This window comes from Panthera onca, chromosome B1 (genome assembly GCF_046562875.1).
Source record: "Panthera onca isolate mPanOnc1 chromosome B1, mPanOnc1 haplotype 2, whole genome shotgun sequence".
Lineage (NCBI taxonomy): Eukaryota > Metazoa > Chordata > Mammalia > Carnivora > Felidae > Panthera > Panthera onca.
Window position 1 is genome coordinate 136,006,948 of NC_138342.1, and position 18,711 is coordinate 136,025,658.

General features: G+C 37.6%; 1 protein-coding gene across 4 annotated transcripts in view; it reads right to left on the bottom strand.

Annotated features, from left to right (window-relative positions):
- SPMIP2 (sperm microtubule inner protein 2) overlaps window positions 1-18,711 on the bottom strand; it is a 98,880-nt gene that overhangs the window by 33,927 nt on the left and 46,242 nt on the right. For all 4 annotated transcript variants that reach the window (XR_013555108.1, XM_078445649.2, XM_078445648.1 and 1 more), the window contains exon 3: window positions 10,932-10,990. Coding sequence is in view for 3 of the 4 variants with exons in the window: in XM_078445649.2 (XP_078301775.1) it covers window positions 10,932-10,990 (59 nt within the window). In the remaining variant the exon portion in view is untranslated. The remainder of the gene's footprint in view (window positions 1-10,931; window positions 10,991-18,711) is intronic.

Here is an 18,711-nt window from a genome sequence, read left to right on the forward strand (position 1 = left end):
CTCTCTCTCTCTCTCTCTCAAGTAAAAAAAAAAAAATTATTCACTCAAACTAGAAATTGGGAGTTGCCACTGCCTTTAATATTACTTTCATCTTCTACACCTGATACCTAAGTCTTGATAATTTTCATCCTTTTTAATTCTGGAATTTGTTCCCTCCTCTCCATCTTGACTCCCATCCCTGCAGATTGCCATCATTCTCCTGGCCCTAACAGACTCATGCCTGTTCTTCCCTGTCTCCAGTGATGCCCCCTCATATCCATCCCCTATCCAAAATCTAAACTTGACTTTACCACTTTGGGTACTGTGCAGAAAGGATAAGTGGATAAAATTTAAGTTGCTTCTTGGAGTTCTCCATTTTCTAAAAGCCAGAACTCAAGAGCGAACTCTTGAAACTAATATTATACTGTATCTTAACTAACTGGAATTTAGATAAAAACTTTAAAAAAAGTGAACTCTTCATAGTCTAAGTCCTGACCACAATTCTGGCTTTACCTGCCCCTGCACCATTCATTACACTTTGGGGTTCAAGAGCACTAAAGCATTTATGCATCCATCAATGTTATTTGTCATTTCTGAATGTCTATTGCTGATGTCTGCTCTTCTGAGAACACTCTGTCCCTGCATCCCTACTCATCCTCTATTACCTAACCTCACCTTTCCACACTCCTCCACAGAGAGCCTTCTGTAACTCCTCTCCTCACCCCTGTGCTGGGTTATATGCATAATACCTCTGTGTGGCTACAACCTTGTTCTGTCCATGTTTCCAAATTATCTGCATGTCTATTTCCCCCACAACACTGTGAGCTGTTTGATGTACCCCAAACATATTTATTGATTTATTGACTCAATAAATGAGTGGTCCAATTAAAGCCTATAAACCAAAGTAGTCACAAAAGTGTATTTACGCTTTGAATATCAAGGAGGCTATTTAATTTGGATTAAAATTCATGCTGAACAAGAGAAGTCCTTCTGATTATTAATAATTTCAAAACATCCCTGCTACAGGGACTCTCACAGCATTTTTTTTAATTTGTTTGTTTTGTTTTGGTTTGGTTTTTTGTTTATTCATTTTTGAGAGAGAGAAAAAGCATGAGCAAGGTAGGGGCAGAGAGAGAGGGAGACACAGAATCCGAAGCAGGCTCCAGGCTCTGCATGATCAGCACAGAGCCCTATATAGGGCTCGAACTCACAAACTGTGAGATCACGACCTGAGCCAAAGTTGACACTTAACCTACTGAGCCACCCAGGTACCCCTTGTTTTTAGTCTTTAAATAGCCCATCTGAGCACTGCAGGTCTCTTCCCCATCACTGTGCTCAATGAATGTTTGGGGAAATGTACCCATCACAGACCTAATGCTAACATTGATGATAAATGATATACCACAGATACTAAATTCACCACTACAAAAAGCTGAAGTTTTTCCAAACTCAAATTCTTTGAAATGGTTTTATTCCCTACCAGAAAGATGGAAAAAAAATTTTTAATGATAATTTTTTTATTAAAAAATTTTAAGTTTATTTATTTTGTTATTTTATTTTATTATTATTTTTTTAATATGAAATTTATTGTCAAATTGGTTTCCATACAACACCCAGTGCTCCTTCCAACAGGTGCCCTCCTCAATGCCCATCACCCACCCTCCCCTCCCTCCCACCCCCCATCAACCTTCAGTTTATTCTCAGTTTTTAAGTTTATTTATTTTGAGAGAGAGAGAGAGAGAGAGAGAGAGAACACAAGCAGGGAAGGGGCAGAGAGAGAAGGAGAGACAAGATCCCAAGCAGGCTCTGTGCGACTAGCACAGAATCCAACATGGGGCTGGAACCCATGAACCACAAAATCATGACCTGAGCCAAAATGAAGAGTTGGATGCGTAATCTACTGGGCCACCCACACACCCCAATGATCATTTTCTTTTTAAAGCAGAAAGCAAATAATGTATCTCAAAACAGTCTAGTGCTCACTGACAAATTTTATGGAAGAAAATAAAATTATAATTAATCAATTTTGGGGCACCTGGGTGGCTCAGTCAGTTAAGCATCGGACTTCGGCTCAAGTCATGATCTCACAGTTTGTGAGTTTGAGCCCCACGTGAGGCTCAGCGCCTGCTTTGGATTCTGTGTCTCCCCCTCTCTGTCCCTCCGCCGCTCGTGCTCTGTCTCTGTCTCTGTCTCTCTCTCTCAAAAATAAACATTAAAAAAAAACTTAAAGAATTAATTTTGAGGTGATAGTTTTCAAAAACGAATAGAAAGACTTAAGAAAGTGGCTGATTCTGTGGTCCTTTTGAGACTTTCTTAAAATGGGGAAGGGAACTAACCTTTGTGTGTCATATCCATGCTGGGTATTTTACATATATTGTAGTACTCTCCATTCTCAAGAGAACCCTATGAGATAGATTATCCCCTTTTTCCTAGAAACTGAGGTTTGAGGGCATCTACATTTATGACAACATAAGATCCACATCTTCTCATGTGAGATAAGGGGATTAAGCCCAACCCTGTCCATTTGCAGAGTCTTGATCTTCCAGTTACCGAAACCTAAAATCATGAGTGGGCTTATAAAAAAGTAAAGGAAATAATGATAAGCAGAAATGATAGTTATGCACATTAAATGGGCTGAGTGATTATTATTCTGTTGCTTCATCTGGTGCTACAGATATTAGCTAAGTGATACTGTTGATCTCTTGTAAACCATTTATATAAATGTTGGTGATGTAAGAATGTTTAAGATTATCATGATCACGATATGCTTGCGGCTTTACCAAATTGAATAGGTAATAGTGGAACAAAAACATGCTGAACACTTATAACATACCTCATTCTTGTTTTTCTGTACTCTTTTCAGTACGTAAACTCTCTTTGCCTGGGCCTAAAATTTTAGCTCATCTGTTTACTATTAGTTTGCAAGCCATGCTTGAATTTCATTGCCATAAACCATGTTGTTGGGCCCAGCAGCTGCTCTCTCAGTAACCCTGGTCTTCTGAACAGGCTCTAAGAGCTACAGTTCTGACATCTGAAATGCTGAGAAATTATAGATGATAGGCCAGGGAATTGATAGTGCCTCTTTCTTACACACTTCAGACACCCGTATCTTTCATAAATTATACGGAGAGAAATGTGTTGTGAAGAGCCACGTTCTGAAATGAACACCTGGGCATCAAGTGATAGCCTAGTAAGCTTCCTCTTAGGAGTAACAACACCATCTCTTATTTGGCTCACTTTTATTTCAAAAACAGTAGATTTTCCAAAATGGTTGCATTTTACCCCTTTTCTGTAAGTGCTCTGTCCTGTGGTGAGGAATATTAATTCATTCCATAAGAAACATTTACATGCATCCTGCGTTCCTCCCTATGGCATGTCCTACAATTAAATTATCCATCGTGTTTTAGGCTGTTTCTGCCCTGCCTTCCTGATAGAATGTAAAGATGGCAGGAAATAATGTCTGTTTTGTTCACCCCTGAACCCCCAGACCCAGCACTGTGCCTGGGACACAGTTGGCAGGTGGACATTTATTGAATAGATAAATGGGCACCGGCTATTTGTGTGGTGCTATAGTGGTGACAGCTGCGGGTGTTCTGTGCTGACCTAACAACACCTGCAGCTTCGATGAGAAACCCCCACATCCCTCTCTACCCAGCTGAAGAGGAGGCTGGAGGGGAGGAGGCTTGGTGGAAGGAAGTGCAAAGACAGCTTTTAGGTAATGGACCAAAGGGGCCGAAACAGAAGCAGGTGCTGATGATTTCAAAAGTTACAGAATATTGTTACTTAACACTCAACGGAAATCCCTCCAATGGGCCAGGCACGGACAGCCTTAAAAATAGAAAGCTGTCAAGATTTATGGCTGTTTTGAGGAAAACAGCTCCAAGAAAAAAAGCCCACGTTTATATACCAATATATTTTAAAATAGTGGCTGTCATTAAGTCTGTGCTAGTTTAACGACTGGTTTTGGCACTGTTTCATTATGGAATAAAACCAGCAATTTTCTACACATCCCCTCACTAATGCCGTGTACAGGCACATGTTACACCTTTCGGAGTCAACAGAAAGCCCTGTTTATTCAGGTCAGTGAATATTTCTTTAATACTAGAAGTTCTAGTTTTAGACAGAAATTTTTTCAACTTAAGGGCCCAAACTGCTAAAGTTCTAGTTGGCTATTCTACTTAACTGTTATTTTTATCAAAATAAAATGCTTGTACATTGTGCATAATGCAGTGTTAATTTTTTTCAATTTTAATGAAATAATTTAGGCATATGTACATAATACCTACAAATAGTACTAAAAAGCTTGTAGTAAAACCAATACTCCCTTTCTCTCCCTGCTCCCTGCCCCCTGCCCCCTGCCCAATGTTCTCTTCTCCAAAAGCAACAACTTTTTAGCTCATTTAGTTCTTTTGGAAGTTAACCTAATATTTGCATACAATAAACGCTCTCTCTGAAGCCTCCATTTGTCGTGTTCCTATCTGATTTCATAGATCCCTGGGCCCTGTATAACCATATTCCTGGTATGTTCCTTTAACACCACCTTGAGAATTCTCTTTGCCTGTCAAAGGAAATTTGTTTCTTGCATTGAGTCTTTTATTTCTTGCGTTGTCTTCTTTTGTCTTTTCTTGATTTATACCCCCATTGTCTTGCTATAATATTTTCCAGTTGCTTCCTAGGACAAAATGCTTTGAGGTGTATTTATTTTTTGTACATACTTGTCTGAAAATGTTTATTTATTTATTTATGTATTTATTTATTTATGTATTTATTTATTTATTTTATGTTTCATTTATTTATTTTGAGAGAGTGCAAGAGCAGGGAAGGGGCAAAGAGAGAGAGGGAGACAGAATCCCAAGCAGGCTCCACCCTGTCATCACAGAGCCCAACAGGGGGCTGGAACCCAGAACCAGGAGATCATGACCTGAGCCGAAATCAGGAGTCAGAAGCTTAACTGACTGAGCCACCCAGGTGCCCCGAGAATGTATTTTTTCTACCCTCCCTCTTGATTGTTTGGTTGGGTATAGAATTCTAGTTTGGAAGTCACTTTGTGTCAGATGTGGAAGGCATTGTCCCATTGTCTTTTAGAGTTTGGTATTGCTGTCAAGAAGTCTGATAACTTATTGATTCCTGATCATTTGTATATATCCCATTTGTCCTCTCCAAAGCTTTCAAATGGTCTCTTCATCCCTGTGATAACCAAGTTTGTCAGTGACATGACTTGTTATATTTTGTTTTGTTTTGGATTTTTTTTTTTTTTTTTTTTTGCTTTGATAAAAACTTTCAATTTGGAAATTCATATTATTCCCTTCTGAGAAATTTTCTTGTATTATTGATTTCCTTCTGGTTTTTTTTCTGGTCTCTTTCTAGATCTCTTATTGGTAAGTTATTAGACTAATTTAATTTTAATTGATTTTTTATTTTCATATTTTTCCATTTTTCGTTTCCATCTCTTGGACTTTCTGTTCTACTTTTGGGAGATTAACTTAGAGATATAGTATGGAATTTATATCCCATACTAAATCTCTATACTGTTTGTTTTTAGCTAACAATATGTATAATATGAATTCTAATAAATGCATTTGCTATATTATTTCAATGTACCTCATTTATTTAACTAATAGAAACATTTATTAATAGAGTAGCCTGATTTGTTCAGTTTAGTTTGTTGTTCAGGTGACCCACTTGATTAGTTTTCTGTTTCACTCTCAGAAGTATCCTGTACTGGGTGATAAGTTACATGGTCACACTATTTACTGAGTACTTAGCATGTACCAAGTATTTTATATTTTTTCAGATTTTATTTTTAAGTAATCTCTACACACAATGTGGAGCTCAAACTCACAACCCTGAGATCAAGAGTCTCATGCTCTACCAACTGAGCCAGCCGGGCGCCCCCACAAGTGTTATTTTAAGTGCTATGTATATAACAATACATCTATGTAACAACCCAATGGAGTAGATTCTGCTACCATCATTACGTAAATTAGGAAATTGAGGCATACATAATTTAAATAATTTTTCCAAGGTGTCTCAGCTAATAGGTGTTAAAGCTAAGACTTGAACTCAGGAAATCTGTCTGCAGAGCCCAGGCTTTAATCACTGTGATACTGCTTTCTAACTCTTCACAGTCTCCTATTTGGGAGATATTAGGTTGTTTCTGACTTTGTATTACTGCAAACACTGTTGGACTTCCTTTTAGCAAAACCTTTGTGATCTCCTTTATTATTTCCTTGGGAAGGATAAATTCCTAGCAAAACCAGCTTTCTTGATTTTCAGCTCAGCACTCTTTCAACGATGCCATGCTGTGTACGTCTTGAGGATGGTGCTGACTAGCAAATCCTGTCATTACCAGAAGGCAGACAATAAGAAAGCAGATCGGGAGAAACAGCACACTGGAAAGAGCCGTGTCTCTGTGACTCCCAAGTAAATGAAGAGATAGAGAAGGCTGTCGTTATTTCTGATCCTTTAAAACTTTTGCTGCTCTTCTTTTCCTGGCTAAGATCATGTGTGCTTGTCTTTACCTTGGAATTTACAGCCTTCTTGACAACTGCCCTCCACCCCCATCTACTGTCCACAGGAACTTGAAGTGTTCATTAAGACACCATCCCTAAGATAAATCTACAAATTAGCAAATAAGTGGCTAATATCGTGGGCTGTGGTTGGCAAAGAGGCAACTTTGTCATGACGTTAGGTCAGAGACAGGTCAGCAGCTCCTTCCTGGAATGATATTTACCTGTGAATAATTCTGTTGATATAATCACCTCAGCAAGTCTTTCATTTGCATGAGTAAAAAAAATCCACCCAAGGAGGCAGCCAGAGATTTTCCTAAAATCTTCCTTCTAAACCCAGCTTAAATTTCCTCTCTCTCAGGAAGTTCTGATTGCTTGAATTCCTCCAGCTTCTCTGGCCTGATCTATACCAATTTGCACCATTAGGAGTATAAGAACTAGGACTTGTCTTTTATATCTGATTCAGCAAATATGAATGGAGTGCCCATACATGCCAAGCACTGTGTGAAACATAAGGAAAAGAAGGAGAAAACAAAATATTTCCATGCCCCACGATCTTCAGTAAAGGCGTGCGGCTTCCGCAGAACTCACGCAACTTCTTAAAATGAAAAGCCCTACTGGTTCACTGTTTACGGGGCATTCTCCTATGACCTCTTTTAATCTGACTGTAAGCTATTCTTTCATTTCCTATCTGTGCTTTTTACGCTTCTTGTTGAAATTAGAAATACCATATGTATATAATGGAAAACACCCAAGTGCAAATAGAAGAGACCGTATGAAAATGAGTTAACCATAGGGTCCTATATCTAGAGAAACTTAAGATATTTGAAACAAGAGAATGTTTTCTTTAATTTAGAAGGGAAAATAGAAGCAGCCCACACACAGTTACTGCAATTGTTCTCCATCAACGTACATTGTTTTAAAATCTTCTGTTTACATCTCTGTGTGTGTGTGTGTGTGTGTGTGTGTGTGTGTGTGTGTGAGCTTTTGGAAAGGAAGGACCCTGCTTATTAATTCTTTAATTCTGACCACCTGGCACAGGGCAGGTTTTCATTTCATGTTTGTCAAAGTATATCTTTATTGGCCTTTAGGATACAATAAATTGTATAACACACCGTTGATTTAATAACAGCTTTACGTGGGAGGGAAAAAAAAGAGGCACCACATCTGTATACAACATTTGTAAACAGCTATTATAAAACACATCCTGATTTCAAGAAAGCCAAAGTTTAAAAAGTATGCCTCAGAATGGAGGAAATCCTTTAATTGTCCTTTACTGGACTTCTGGTCTCAAAAACAGAGTAAACTTGCCTCCATTATGTCAGCGAACAAAAATTCTTCTTCTTTTTTTTTCTTTTGGACAAAAATTCTTTAGTGCTGGTTGTGTTGACTCAAATCATCCTACCCTTCCTTCAGTGCGCTTTTTGAGACCACTGATAACTTCCAACCATTTGTCTGTTATTGTTTTCCTGGATTTCCATTTCCTTGTATTAAACACCTCTGTTTGAAATTCTCCAAGCCTTCTATTGTCTCAAGGGCCCTTCCTCCAGGGCTCCTTTCTCTTACTGTAGCTCTCATTCATCTTGTCCCCAATGTGGGCACCCCCCAAGGCTCAGTCCCCTTTTTTCTCCAGTCTTCACTAGCGGTTCTCAGCCCAGGCTGCACATTGCAATCACTCAAGAGACCTTTTAAAATATCCACACCCAGATCCCAACCCAGATCAATGGGATCAGTCAATTTGGCTGAAATATTTAGCACTGTGACCCTTGGTCATGGAACTTACCTCTGAAATTCAATTTCTTCACTTGTAAAATTAAGATGATGTTAAAATCTGCTTCATCAGAATGCTGAATACATTCTTATTCCCCATGATGACTGCAAATACCGTGTCCTCTTCTTTTTTTTTTTCCATTTATTTAAAGCCTGCATTTCCTTGAAAACTCAAATCCTTCCTCCTCCCCCATAGCCTCCATAATCACAATTTATTTTGGTTTGTTTGCAAGTTATACTGAAAACTCAAGATGGGCCTATGAAATAGTCTTGCTGATCTTCCTACAAGTTTCAATTCTTTCTCTACATAGCCGTCCAACATTCCAGAGTAATCTTAAAAATTAGATCATGTTGCTTTCTACTTTAAATCAGCCAATGAATTCTCTTTGTTCTTAAGTTACAATCCAAATTCCCTAACCTAGCTACAAGGTTCTATGAAATCTGACACTCATCTTGCTTCCCTCCCACTGATCCCCATAGTCTAGCCCCCCTGGTTCTAATCTGATATACTCTTTCCCACCTTGGAGATTTGCTCATGCTGTTCACTCTGCCAGGAATGATCTTATGCTCATCTTTCCGAAGTCACCTTAATAATTACCTACTTGGTGAACACCTCTCTGACCCTCAGGCCCAGTAGTGTCCCTAGAAAAATCAAGTCTTTATATCCCATAAATATCCTTTGTAATGAAATATTTTATCATGAGCTGGATGGAATAGAGCAGGTTATTAACTTTTTCTTAATAAACCTCTATATTGATTGATTTGTTGCCACAAACATGAATTATATTTGTAATGTTTAAAAGTTACTAAGAAGCATGAGAGGGGTGCCTGGGTGGCTCAGTTGGTTGAACATCTGACTTTTGATTTTGGCTCAGGTCATGTTCTCATGGTTTGTGGGATTGAGCCCCCCATAGGGCTCTGTGCTGACAGCATGGAGCCTACTTGGGATTCTCTCTTTCCCTCTCTCTCTGCCCCTCCCTGCTCCGTCTTTTTCTCTGTCAAATAAAAATAAACTTTAAAAACTTTTAAACTTTTCTAGTTATCATTTTGTAATTATAATTGTCTTCATTACACAGTCAGTATTTAACATATGCAGATTGGTTTTGTAATTTATACAAATATATATATATATATATATATATATATAATCTCCAATTTCCTAATTGAATCCACAATTCCTTAAGTATAGTCTTTTCTTATAAATGTTTGCATGTCATGACCTGGCATAATCCGTATCATATTCCCTAAAAATGAATATAGCCAACATTCTTTCATCCAAGGAAAGTAGTCAAAGCTTCAATATTTCTCAGATATTTTATTTCTTTTCTTTTCTTTTTTTTATTATTTTAGAGAGAGAGAGAGAGAGAGAGAGTGCACAAGTAAAGAAGAGGGGTAGAGAGAGAGAGGGAGAGAGAGAATCTTAAGCTAAATCCATGCTGAGCATGGAGCCCAGCGTGGGTTTCGATCCCATGACCTGAGCCAAAATCAAGAGTCTAATGCTCAACCAACTAAGCCACCCAGGTGTCCCTCTCAGATACTTTCTAACAAGTTTTCTATGTTTAAATAAATACAGCAGATTTTCATACTTCTATCCCCAAAGTTTGTTGAAGTTTCTTTGATTTTCAGTGGACTCTAATGAGGTTTTTGGCTTAGAAATATTTGATAGAGCATTTGTAGATAGATGCCTGCAATGTTATCTGAACAAGTGAGGTGGATATTTTAATGAGAACGTGTGCTTTGCAAGAAATAAATTGTAACTATTTCTCTATGGATTTAAACATAGGTTTTGCTTTGTAAGTTACAGGAATTGCCCAATGAGATCTTTTGTTGTCTTGGATTGTGTTGTAGTGACTAGTAGGTTTTTGACATGGGGTTTGAGGGCTTTTCTCTTTTCGGTAATTTATGTTGTTGTGGTAGAGCAAAAAGAGACTGGAACTCATTAATTTTGCACATGATAATAGCTATATCCTTCAACAAGTAAAAATGAGTGAAACAGGCTCCAGAAACTCTCACCTCCAAAAATCTAAGGATAACAAAGACATGTTGAATCTGCGGTCTTATAAAAGCAATGCTGATTGATCCCTTCCCTCTTAGGAAGCTGAATTATATGTGACAAACCTACGTTTTGCTCTTTTCCTGTAATTTAACATACCTTGAGGTGGACAAGTTTAATTTAGGTTGCCTTATGATAGCATGAATTCAAGTGGATGTGTGACTTCAGTAGAATTACATTTATTAACCAAGGTTACCCATGATGATGGTTTCTAGGCCAACAGCATGAAATGAGGGGTTTTTTTTTTTAAACCAAAAAAGATTATATTGTTGCTATTTCACAGAAAGCATTATTTATATAGTTAAATCTACCTTATCATCTACTTGCTACTCCTAATAGCTGCAGGCTGGTTCTCTTTTTCTCCAATATATTCTAATAGTTGCTTACTCTGTGCCTGTTCTGCCCCTCTTTCCTGCCCTTAATTAAACTTAATAGACCATGAAAATTGTGTTTTTATTAGGAATAAAAATTCATAGCTTTACAAAGAAATGTACCTGAAATAAAAAGAAATAAAGCGTTAATATACTTAAAGAAAAATTAACCCTGTTACTAGTTTAGGAAGGAAACACATCAATTAATTGGCTAATTAATCAATTTAAAATGTAGTAGCATGTGCTTACCATGGATTTTGGTATCTGTGTCCTATTTTATCAATAGTGGCTTGACTTTGTTCTCCATGCTGCAAAGAAAGAAAACTAATGTAACCTAATTCCAGGGCAAATTGATACCAACATGTCTAACAGTTTATACTCCTAGTCAAAAAGGGAGTCAGTCTGGGAAGTTAAATATCAATGGTAAATACAATTAAAAGAACATAGCCTTTGATTCTTGAATGGAGTAAAAAAAAAATACAAGAAGTAAAGTAAATATGATCCTGTGTGCTTACTTTCCCCATCTGTAAAACGACAGATATTAGCAGCAGGAAGAGTATAGTCCATAGTCTCTAAGCTCCTTTCTGTTTTTATGATTCTCTCTCTAAATAAGCAGGTATTTTAAACCATTTTTCAGACTCAAACAGTCTAGCTCTTTTCACTTCACCTTATCTTCACAGAATTAGCAAGTGTGTTGGCAATAATGTAGGAAAGAGCTGGGTTATATACAGCCTGTGGTAAAGTGCAGATCTGAAAACTCCTTTCAGAAAGCGTAAGTTAGAATGTTGATAAAATACTTGTATCTTAGAACCAGTTCCCACATAAAAAAATAATCCAATAATCCCCACACTCTCTCATGAACATTGAAATGATCTGTTATCACTGAATAAATGACCTCTCTATATGGGCTACTTTACCCCAGTAACTAACCAATGGATGGCACATCTTATGAATAAGCATGGGGAACAGAGGTGACAAATTTTTATTGAAAAGCATTTTGGTTTATAATCATTGCTGAGTTTTCCATACTAGGGTTGGGAAACCATGATATGGATTATAAAAAGTATTTCACTTCAGTCTTGGAATGCATTTTTCACTTACGTTGATATGGGAGGCTACATTCATAACATCTCAAAAAGTAGCAAAATTATAATTCCAACATCAGAGGGATTACTTAGTCCTTTTTCTTTTCTTCCCCTTTTCTTTTTTTTCCTTCAAGCTTACTTTAGGACATTCCTGATCAAGTCCTTCAGAGTTATTTGTGTTGACAAAGCAGATCTATTTATTTAAGTCATCTTCTCAGGGATGAAGATGAAATGTTGGTCCCTTCTAGCTCTTTAATATTCATGTATAAAATATATAAACAAAGGAAGGGACAAGAAAAACAAGGTTTAAAGATTTTTAAAAATATTTGTTTATTTTTGAGAGAGAAAGACAGAGTACAAGGTGGGGAAGGGCAGAGAGAGAGGGAGACACAGAATCTGAAGCAGGCTCCAGGCTCTGAGCTGTCAGCACAGAGCCAGACACGGGGCTCGAACTCACGAACCTGAGCCAAAGTCGGGACTTAACCAACTGAGCCAGCCAGGTGCCCCAAGAAAAACAAGATTTAAATGCAAGGTCATCCCATTACTCCATAGAAAATATGAAAAGTGGCAATCTGTATACAGTGGTAAGATCATGGTATAACTTTGTTTCTCAGTTGATTCCTGACATGTGATGCCCTAAAAATTGACCTTATCAATTAACTTATAAATAACTTTATTATCAGCATTTTGACAAAATTTCCAGGAATTGGACAATCTTCTTTGATCTTTGTTCTCATTTTTAGTAATCAAAAATTGCATCATCTTAATCTAGACAGACTTTTATTAGAAACAGGCAATAGGGGCACCTGGCTGGCTCAGTTGGTAGAGCATGTGACTCTTGATCTCAGGGTTTTAAGTTTGAGCCCCACATTGGGTGTGGAGCTTACTCAAAATTAAAAGAAAGGAAGGAAGAAAGGGAGGGAGAAAGAAAGGAAGAAAGAGAGAAGCAACAGATTCTTTTGCCACCCTTTTCTCTTATAGCTATTAGTGTACATATAATGTCATAAAATATTCACCTAAAATAAACTGATGCTTCTCATCTTAATTTATTAATGAAATCCATCACAATTTATTTGGACAGTCATGCTGCATGTGGTGTTAAATCTAGTGAAATGCAGAATCAAAAAGATGGTTTTTTTTGTTTGTTTTACAGGTGAATTCATGAAAGACTGATTCAAAAACTAATTCAGCATCTCCATACAAACAGGTAACAACTGATTAGTACAGTCTCTCTCTCTCTTTTTTTTACTTCTGTTGAACACATCTCTTGAGGTTTCTTTTTTTTCTATAATTTATTTTTTATAACTTACATCCAAGTTAGTTAGCACATGGTGCAACCGTGATTTCAGGAGTAGATTCCTTAATGCTCCTTACCCATTTAGCCCATCCCCCCTCCCACAACCCCTCCAGTAACCCTCTGTTTGTTCTCCATATTTAAGAGTCTCTTATGTTTTGTCCCCCTCCCTGTTTTTATATTAGTTTTGTTTCCCTTCCCTATGTTCATCTGTTTGTCTCTTAAAGTCTCATATGAGTGAAGTTATATATTTGTCTTTCTCTGACTAATTGCACTTAGCATAATACCCTCCAGTTCCATCCATTTAGTTGCAAATGGCAAGATTTCATTCTTTTTGATTGCCGAGTAATACTCCAGTGTGTGTGTGTATGTGTGTGTGTGTGTGTGTGTGTTTGTACACCATATATATATATATATATATATATATATATATATATATATATACCACATCTTCTTTATCCATTCATCCATCGATGGATATTTGGGCTTTTTCCATACTTTAGCTATTATTATTTTTTTCTAATTTTACTTTTTATTTTTTAAAATTTACATCCAAATTAGTTAGCATGTAGTGCAACAATGATATCAGGAGTAGATTCCTTAGTGCCCCTTACCCATTTAGCCCATCCTCCCTCCCAACCCCTCCAGTAACCCTCTGTTTGTTCTCCATATTTATGAGTCTCTTCTGTTTTGTCCCCTTCCCTGTTTTTATATTATTTTTGTTTCCCTTCCCTTATGTTCATCTGTTTTGTCTCTTAAAGTCCTCATATGCGTGAAGTCATAGGATTTTTGTCTTTCTCTGACTAATTTCGCTTAGCATAATACCCTCCAGTTCCATCCACGTAGTTGCAAATGGCAAGATTTCATTCTTTTTGATTGCTGAGTAATACTCCATTGTATGTATATACCACATCTTCTTTCTCCATTCATTCATCGACGGACATTTGGGCTCTTTCCATACTTTGGCTATTGTTGATAGTGCGCTATAAACATGGGGGTGCATGTGTCCCTTTGAAACAGCACACCTGTATCTTGTGGATAAATGCCTAGTAGTGCAATTGCTGGGTCGTAGGGTAGTTCTATTTTTGTTCTTTGAGGAACCTCCATACTGTTTTCCAGAGTGTCTGCACCAGCTTGCATTCCCACCAACAATGCAAGAGAGATCCTTTCTCCACATCCTCACCAACATCTGTTGTTGCCTGAGTTGTTAATGTTAGCCATTCTGACAGGTGTGAGGTGGTTTCTCATTGTGGTTTTGATTTGTATTTCCCTGATGATGAGTGATGTTGAGCATTTTTTCATGTGTCTGTTAGCCATCTGGATGTCTTCTTTGGAGAAGTGTCTATTCGTGTCTTTTGCCCATTTCTTCACTGGCTTATTTGTTTTTTTGGGTCTCGAGTTTAGTAAATCCCCTATAGATTTTGGTTATGAACCCTTTATCTGATATGTCATTTGCAAATATCTTCTCCCATTCTGTCAGTTGCCTTTTAGTTTTGCTGATTGTTTCCTTTGCTGTGCAGAAGATTTTTATTTTGATGAGGTCCCTATAGTTCATTTTTGCTTTTGTTTCCCTTGCCTCCAGAGACATGTTGAGTAAAAAGTTGCTGTGGCCGAGGTCAAAGAGGTTTTTGCCTGCTTTCTCCTCAAGGATTTTGATGGCTTCCTGTATTACATTGAGGTCTTTCACCCATTTTGAGTTTATTTTTGTGTATGGTGTAAGAAAATGGTCCAGGTTCATTTTTCTGCATGTCACTGTCCAGTTTTCCCAGCACCATTTGCTGAAGTCTTTTTTTTTTTTTAATGTTTATTTAAAAATGAGAATGAGTGGGGGAGGTGTAGAGAGAGAGGGAGAGAGAATCTCAAGCAGGCTCCACACTGTCAGCTGAAAGACTGTCTCGGGGCTCGATCTCACAAACTGTGAGATCATGACCTGAGCTGAAATCAAGAGTCAGACACTTGACCAACTGAGCCACCCAGGCACCCCAGTATAGTCTCTATCTTAAGGAAATTAGTTAATTTGAATGTTTTTTATCCAGCAAAAATAATCATAACTCAAAAGTCGGTATTACCTATCAAGCAATCTTTAAATAAGCTGTATTAAATAAGACATTAATAAAAGGGAAATACCTGCTAACTACATTCAGGTACTGTGAATTAGATACAATTTCTGAAATGAATTAAAAACTTAAATTTGAGTTAGTTAATTGCAGACATTTGGGGCCCATTCTAGTTAACAATTGGAATCACTGCTTAATACGTTCACTTTTAATCTCAAACCACCTCTAGTCTAGTCCTGACATACTTAAGAAATCTTTTTGGGACTGATCACTGAGGAATCCTCTTGGTTTTTTTGCTATACTTGAGTCAACATGCTTTTCTTAATATATCCAATTTTATTTATTTATTTATTCATTCATTCATTCATTCATTCATTTATTTATTTACTTACTTACTTATTTATTACTATAAAGAACTATTTTCCATCTCTGTAACTATGAGGTCTTTCTTACCAGTATAATGAATACAATGGCAATGCATTTCAAGAATGCATAGACACTAGGGTTTCTCTTCTCTATCTTCCTCCTTGGTAACATAGAGCTCTTAGTACCAAACATTTGAGTGGAAAATTCCCTAAGGCTACCCTTTCTTATGCTAATGTATTTTTTCTTCACTTGCCTCAATTTGCAAAATATTACTGTTAACCCCTTAGGTATCTTTCTTCCCACAGCCAGTGAGAAGCATTCTTATTGTTATAGCTGGATCACCAAATTGCATAATGTTGCCTATTCTAGACAGAAACTATTGAAGGGAGAAAGGGGGCATAAAGGCCTTTGTATGAATGGAGCATTTGAAGTATTCATTTTATATTCAGAGCATGAGTAGAAACAAAACAATTCCTTCTGGAAAATGTCAGTGTTTAAGGCATGGATTCTGTGATGCATTTTTTTTTATTAAAATGCAAAAAATGAACAATACAGAGACCTGTAATTCATTTTATGCTACATTATACATGGGCTTGAGTTCCAACATAAATTATATCCTAGTATCTCTTTTTTTTAACTGCAATGTTTTTAAATAATTTGAATTAAAACATCAACTTCCAGCAAATAGATTAAGCATTGGGTTTTGTGAGTTTATTGACTATGGCCCCAGCATCTCTGTTTTCTGTGGAGTACCCAAATAACGAGCAAGATATTCCATCATGGTTTTAATGTGCTTATAATAATATAATTCAAAAATCCGTGTAGGCAAGAAAATACAGTATATATAAACATTAGTGATACTGGATCCCCTTTATTGAAACATTATCCTAGATATTATGAGAAGAGCTGTACACACATATTGAATCCATTTAACAATACTCTAAGGTATTACGATTATCATCATCATCATCATCATCAATCCCTGTGTTAGGCAGAATTCTAAGATGACCCCCCACTATTCTCATCCCTTGGTGTATACACCTTCTCTCAGATATTCCACCAAATACTAATATAACTACTGCTGTGAAGGGATCTCACAGCTGTAATTAAGACCCTAAATCAGTTGACTTGAAGAAAGGGAGATTATCTTCAGTGGACCTCACTTAATCAGGTCAGCCCTTAAAAGGGTCTGGGCTCCTCCTGGAAAAGGGGATTTGAAACATGAGAGGAATTTGATATGAGGGAGATTCTCTGTGGTGGTTTTAAAGATGGAGGGGGCCACATGATAAGGAATGTGGGCAGCTTCTAGATGCTGAGAACAGCCCGTGGCTAATAGCCAGCAAAGAAGTGGGACCTCAATCCTACAGCCACAAGGAACTGAAATCTGCCACAACCACATGAACTTGGAAGAGACCCCCAGCCTCAGATGAGATCACAGCCATGGCAGATACCTTGATTTCAGCCTCCTGAGACCCAAGCGGAGAACCCAGCCATGCCTTCTGGGACTTCTGACCTACAGAACTACGAACAAATAAGTGGGTGCTGTTTTAAGCTGCTAAATCTATGCCCAATAGAGAGCTAATACAAGTCAGAGAAAGATAAAGATCATATGATTTCACTCATAGGTGGAATTGAAGAAACTCAACAGATGAACATAAGGGAAGGGAAGGAAAAATAAGATAAAAACAGAGAGGGAGGCAAACCATAAGAGACTCTTAAATCTAGAGATGAACTGAGGGTTGCTGGGAGGGTTTTGGGTGGGGGGGGATGGGCTAAATGGGTGATGGGCATTGAGGACACTTGTTGGGACGAGCACTCAGTGTTATGTGTAAGTGATGAATTACTACATTCTACTCCTGAGACTATTAAAAAACAGAATTTTTTAAAAAAAGAAAACTAATACAATTCCCATTTTATAGATGGATAAACCGAGACATTATAAAACATAGGCAGCATAGCATGCAAAGAGAGAAAAAGTGGAAGGTGAAAAGTTCTTCAACTGGCTACTTTTGCTTGTAAGTTACATTCCATTTTTCATTAAGGCCACAAACATAGATTTGTCCTGAAAAGCATTATGAATGCTAGTTGCCCCATTTATTCTCAGAAAACAAATATCTGTTTTTTCCCCCCATACTTCTCCAGGGCTATAAACATTCTCCTTATTCATTCTATATTCAAGGTACTCAAAGATTTTCTTTTAAAACAAAACTAGAACTTGTTCTGTTGGAAATTGTTAGGATTTGTGATGAGTAGCCATTCTGCTATCAGCCCTTTATCCAGAGTGGGTTGATGATTCCTACCAGGGTCTGAAATCTGAGCAGATTCAACTATTCGCACTACAGAAAAGCTACATGAGAGTTTCCCAAGTCTCTCTTTGTGCTTAGTGCACGGTTTCTGATATATAATCAAGTGCCTGTTTTGCAACAGTTCTCACCCTTGGAGTTTTCTAATGTGTTGGCACTGTTGTTAATTCAAAGGCTAAAAAGTGTGCTTCTCCCAAGTTAATTGTCCAATTAGCTTTACAACACAGAATTGCACCAGGCTTGGCAGCTCAGGCCGTATGAACAGTAACAGTATAACTCAGTTTCGGCACAAAAAAAAAAAAAAAAAAAAACAAAGATGGCAAATAGTTTTCAAATGACTATTGAATAAGCCAGGAGTAGAATAATTCTCAATCTAATGCACACTTAAAACTTCATTTCTTCCCTTCTGCAACTTAGTCTCTCGACAAAGACACTACAGAAGTGAGGCCATCTCAGCACCCATCCCCCATCACTTCCAGATGGGGAAGTGATCACCATCCTAAGCAGTAAAAGTGGTGTTGCTGTTGTCAGTACAAAGTTCAGTAAAACCCATCTCAGACCTCAAGTTGCTTAAAGCCATTTGGAATTGTGGCCGGATGGTGCAGTCCTGTTGCTGACAAGAGCCACACTAAAACTTCAACAACACAGAGAAAACTTTCCTGTGAGTTCTCCCACAACTAAGGGGGCTCACGTGGATTCCTAACAGCACTTACTTTCAGTGCCATTTTCTTGGTGCCCAAAGACAGAGATGGGACCACATAAGAGGGATCCCCTATAGTTAATGAATCGTTGTCAGTTTGCTCAGCTAAGATTTCTTGATATCCTAGGTTCAGTCTCGGAAAAAGAAGAGATTACTCCAGATTGCTAGTCTTGTTTGCTATGCATTCTATGCATTTTTGTCAATACCACCGAGGTACTCTGGGA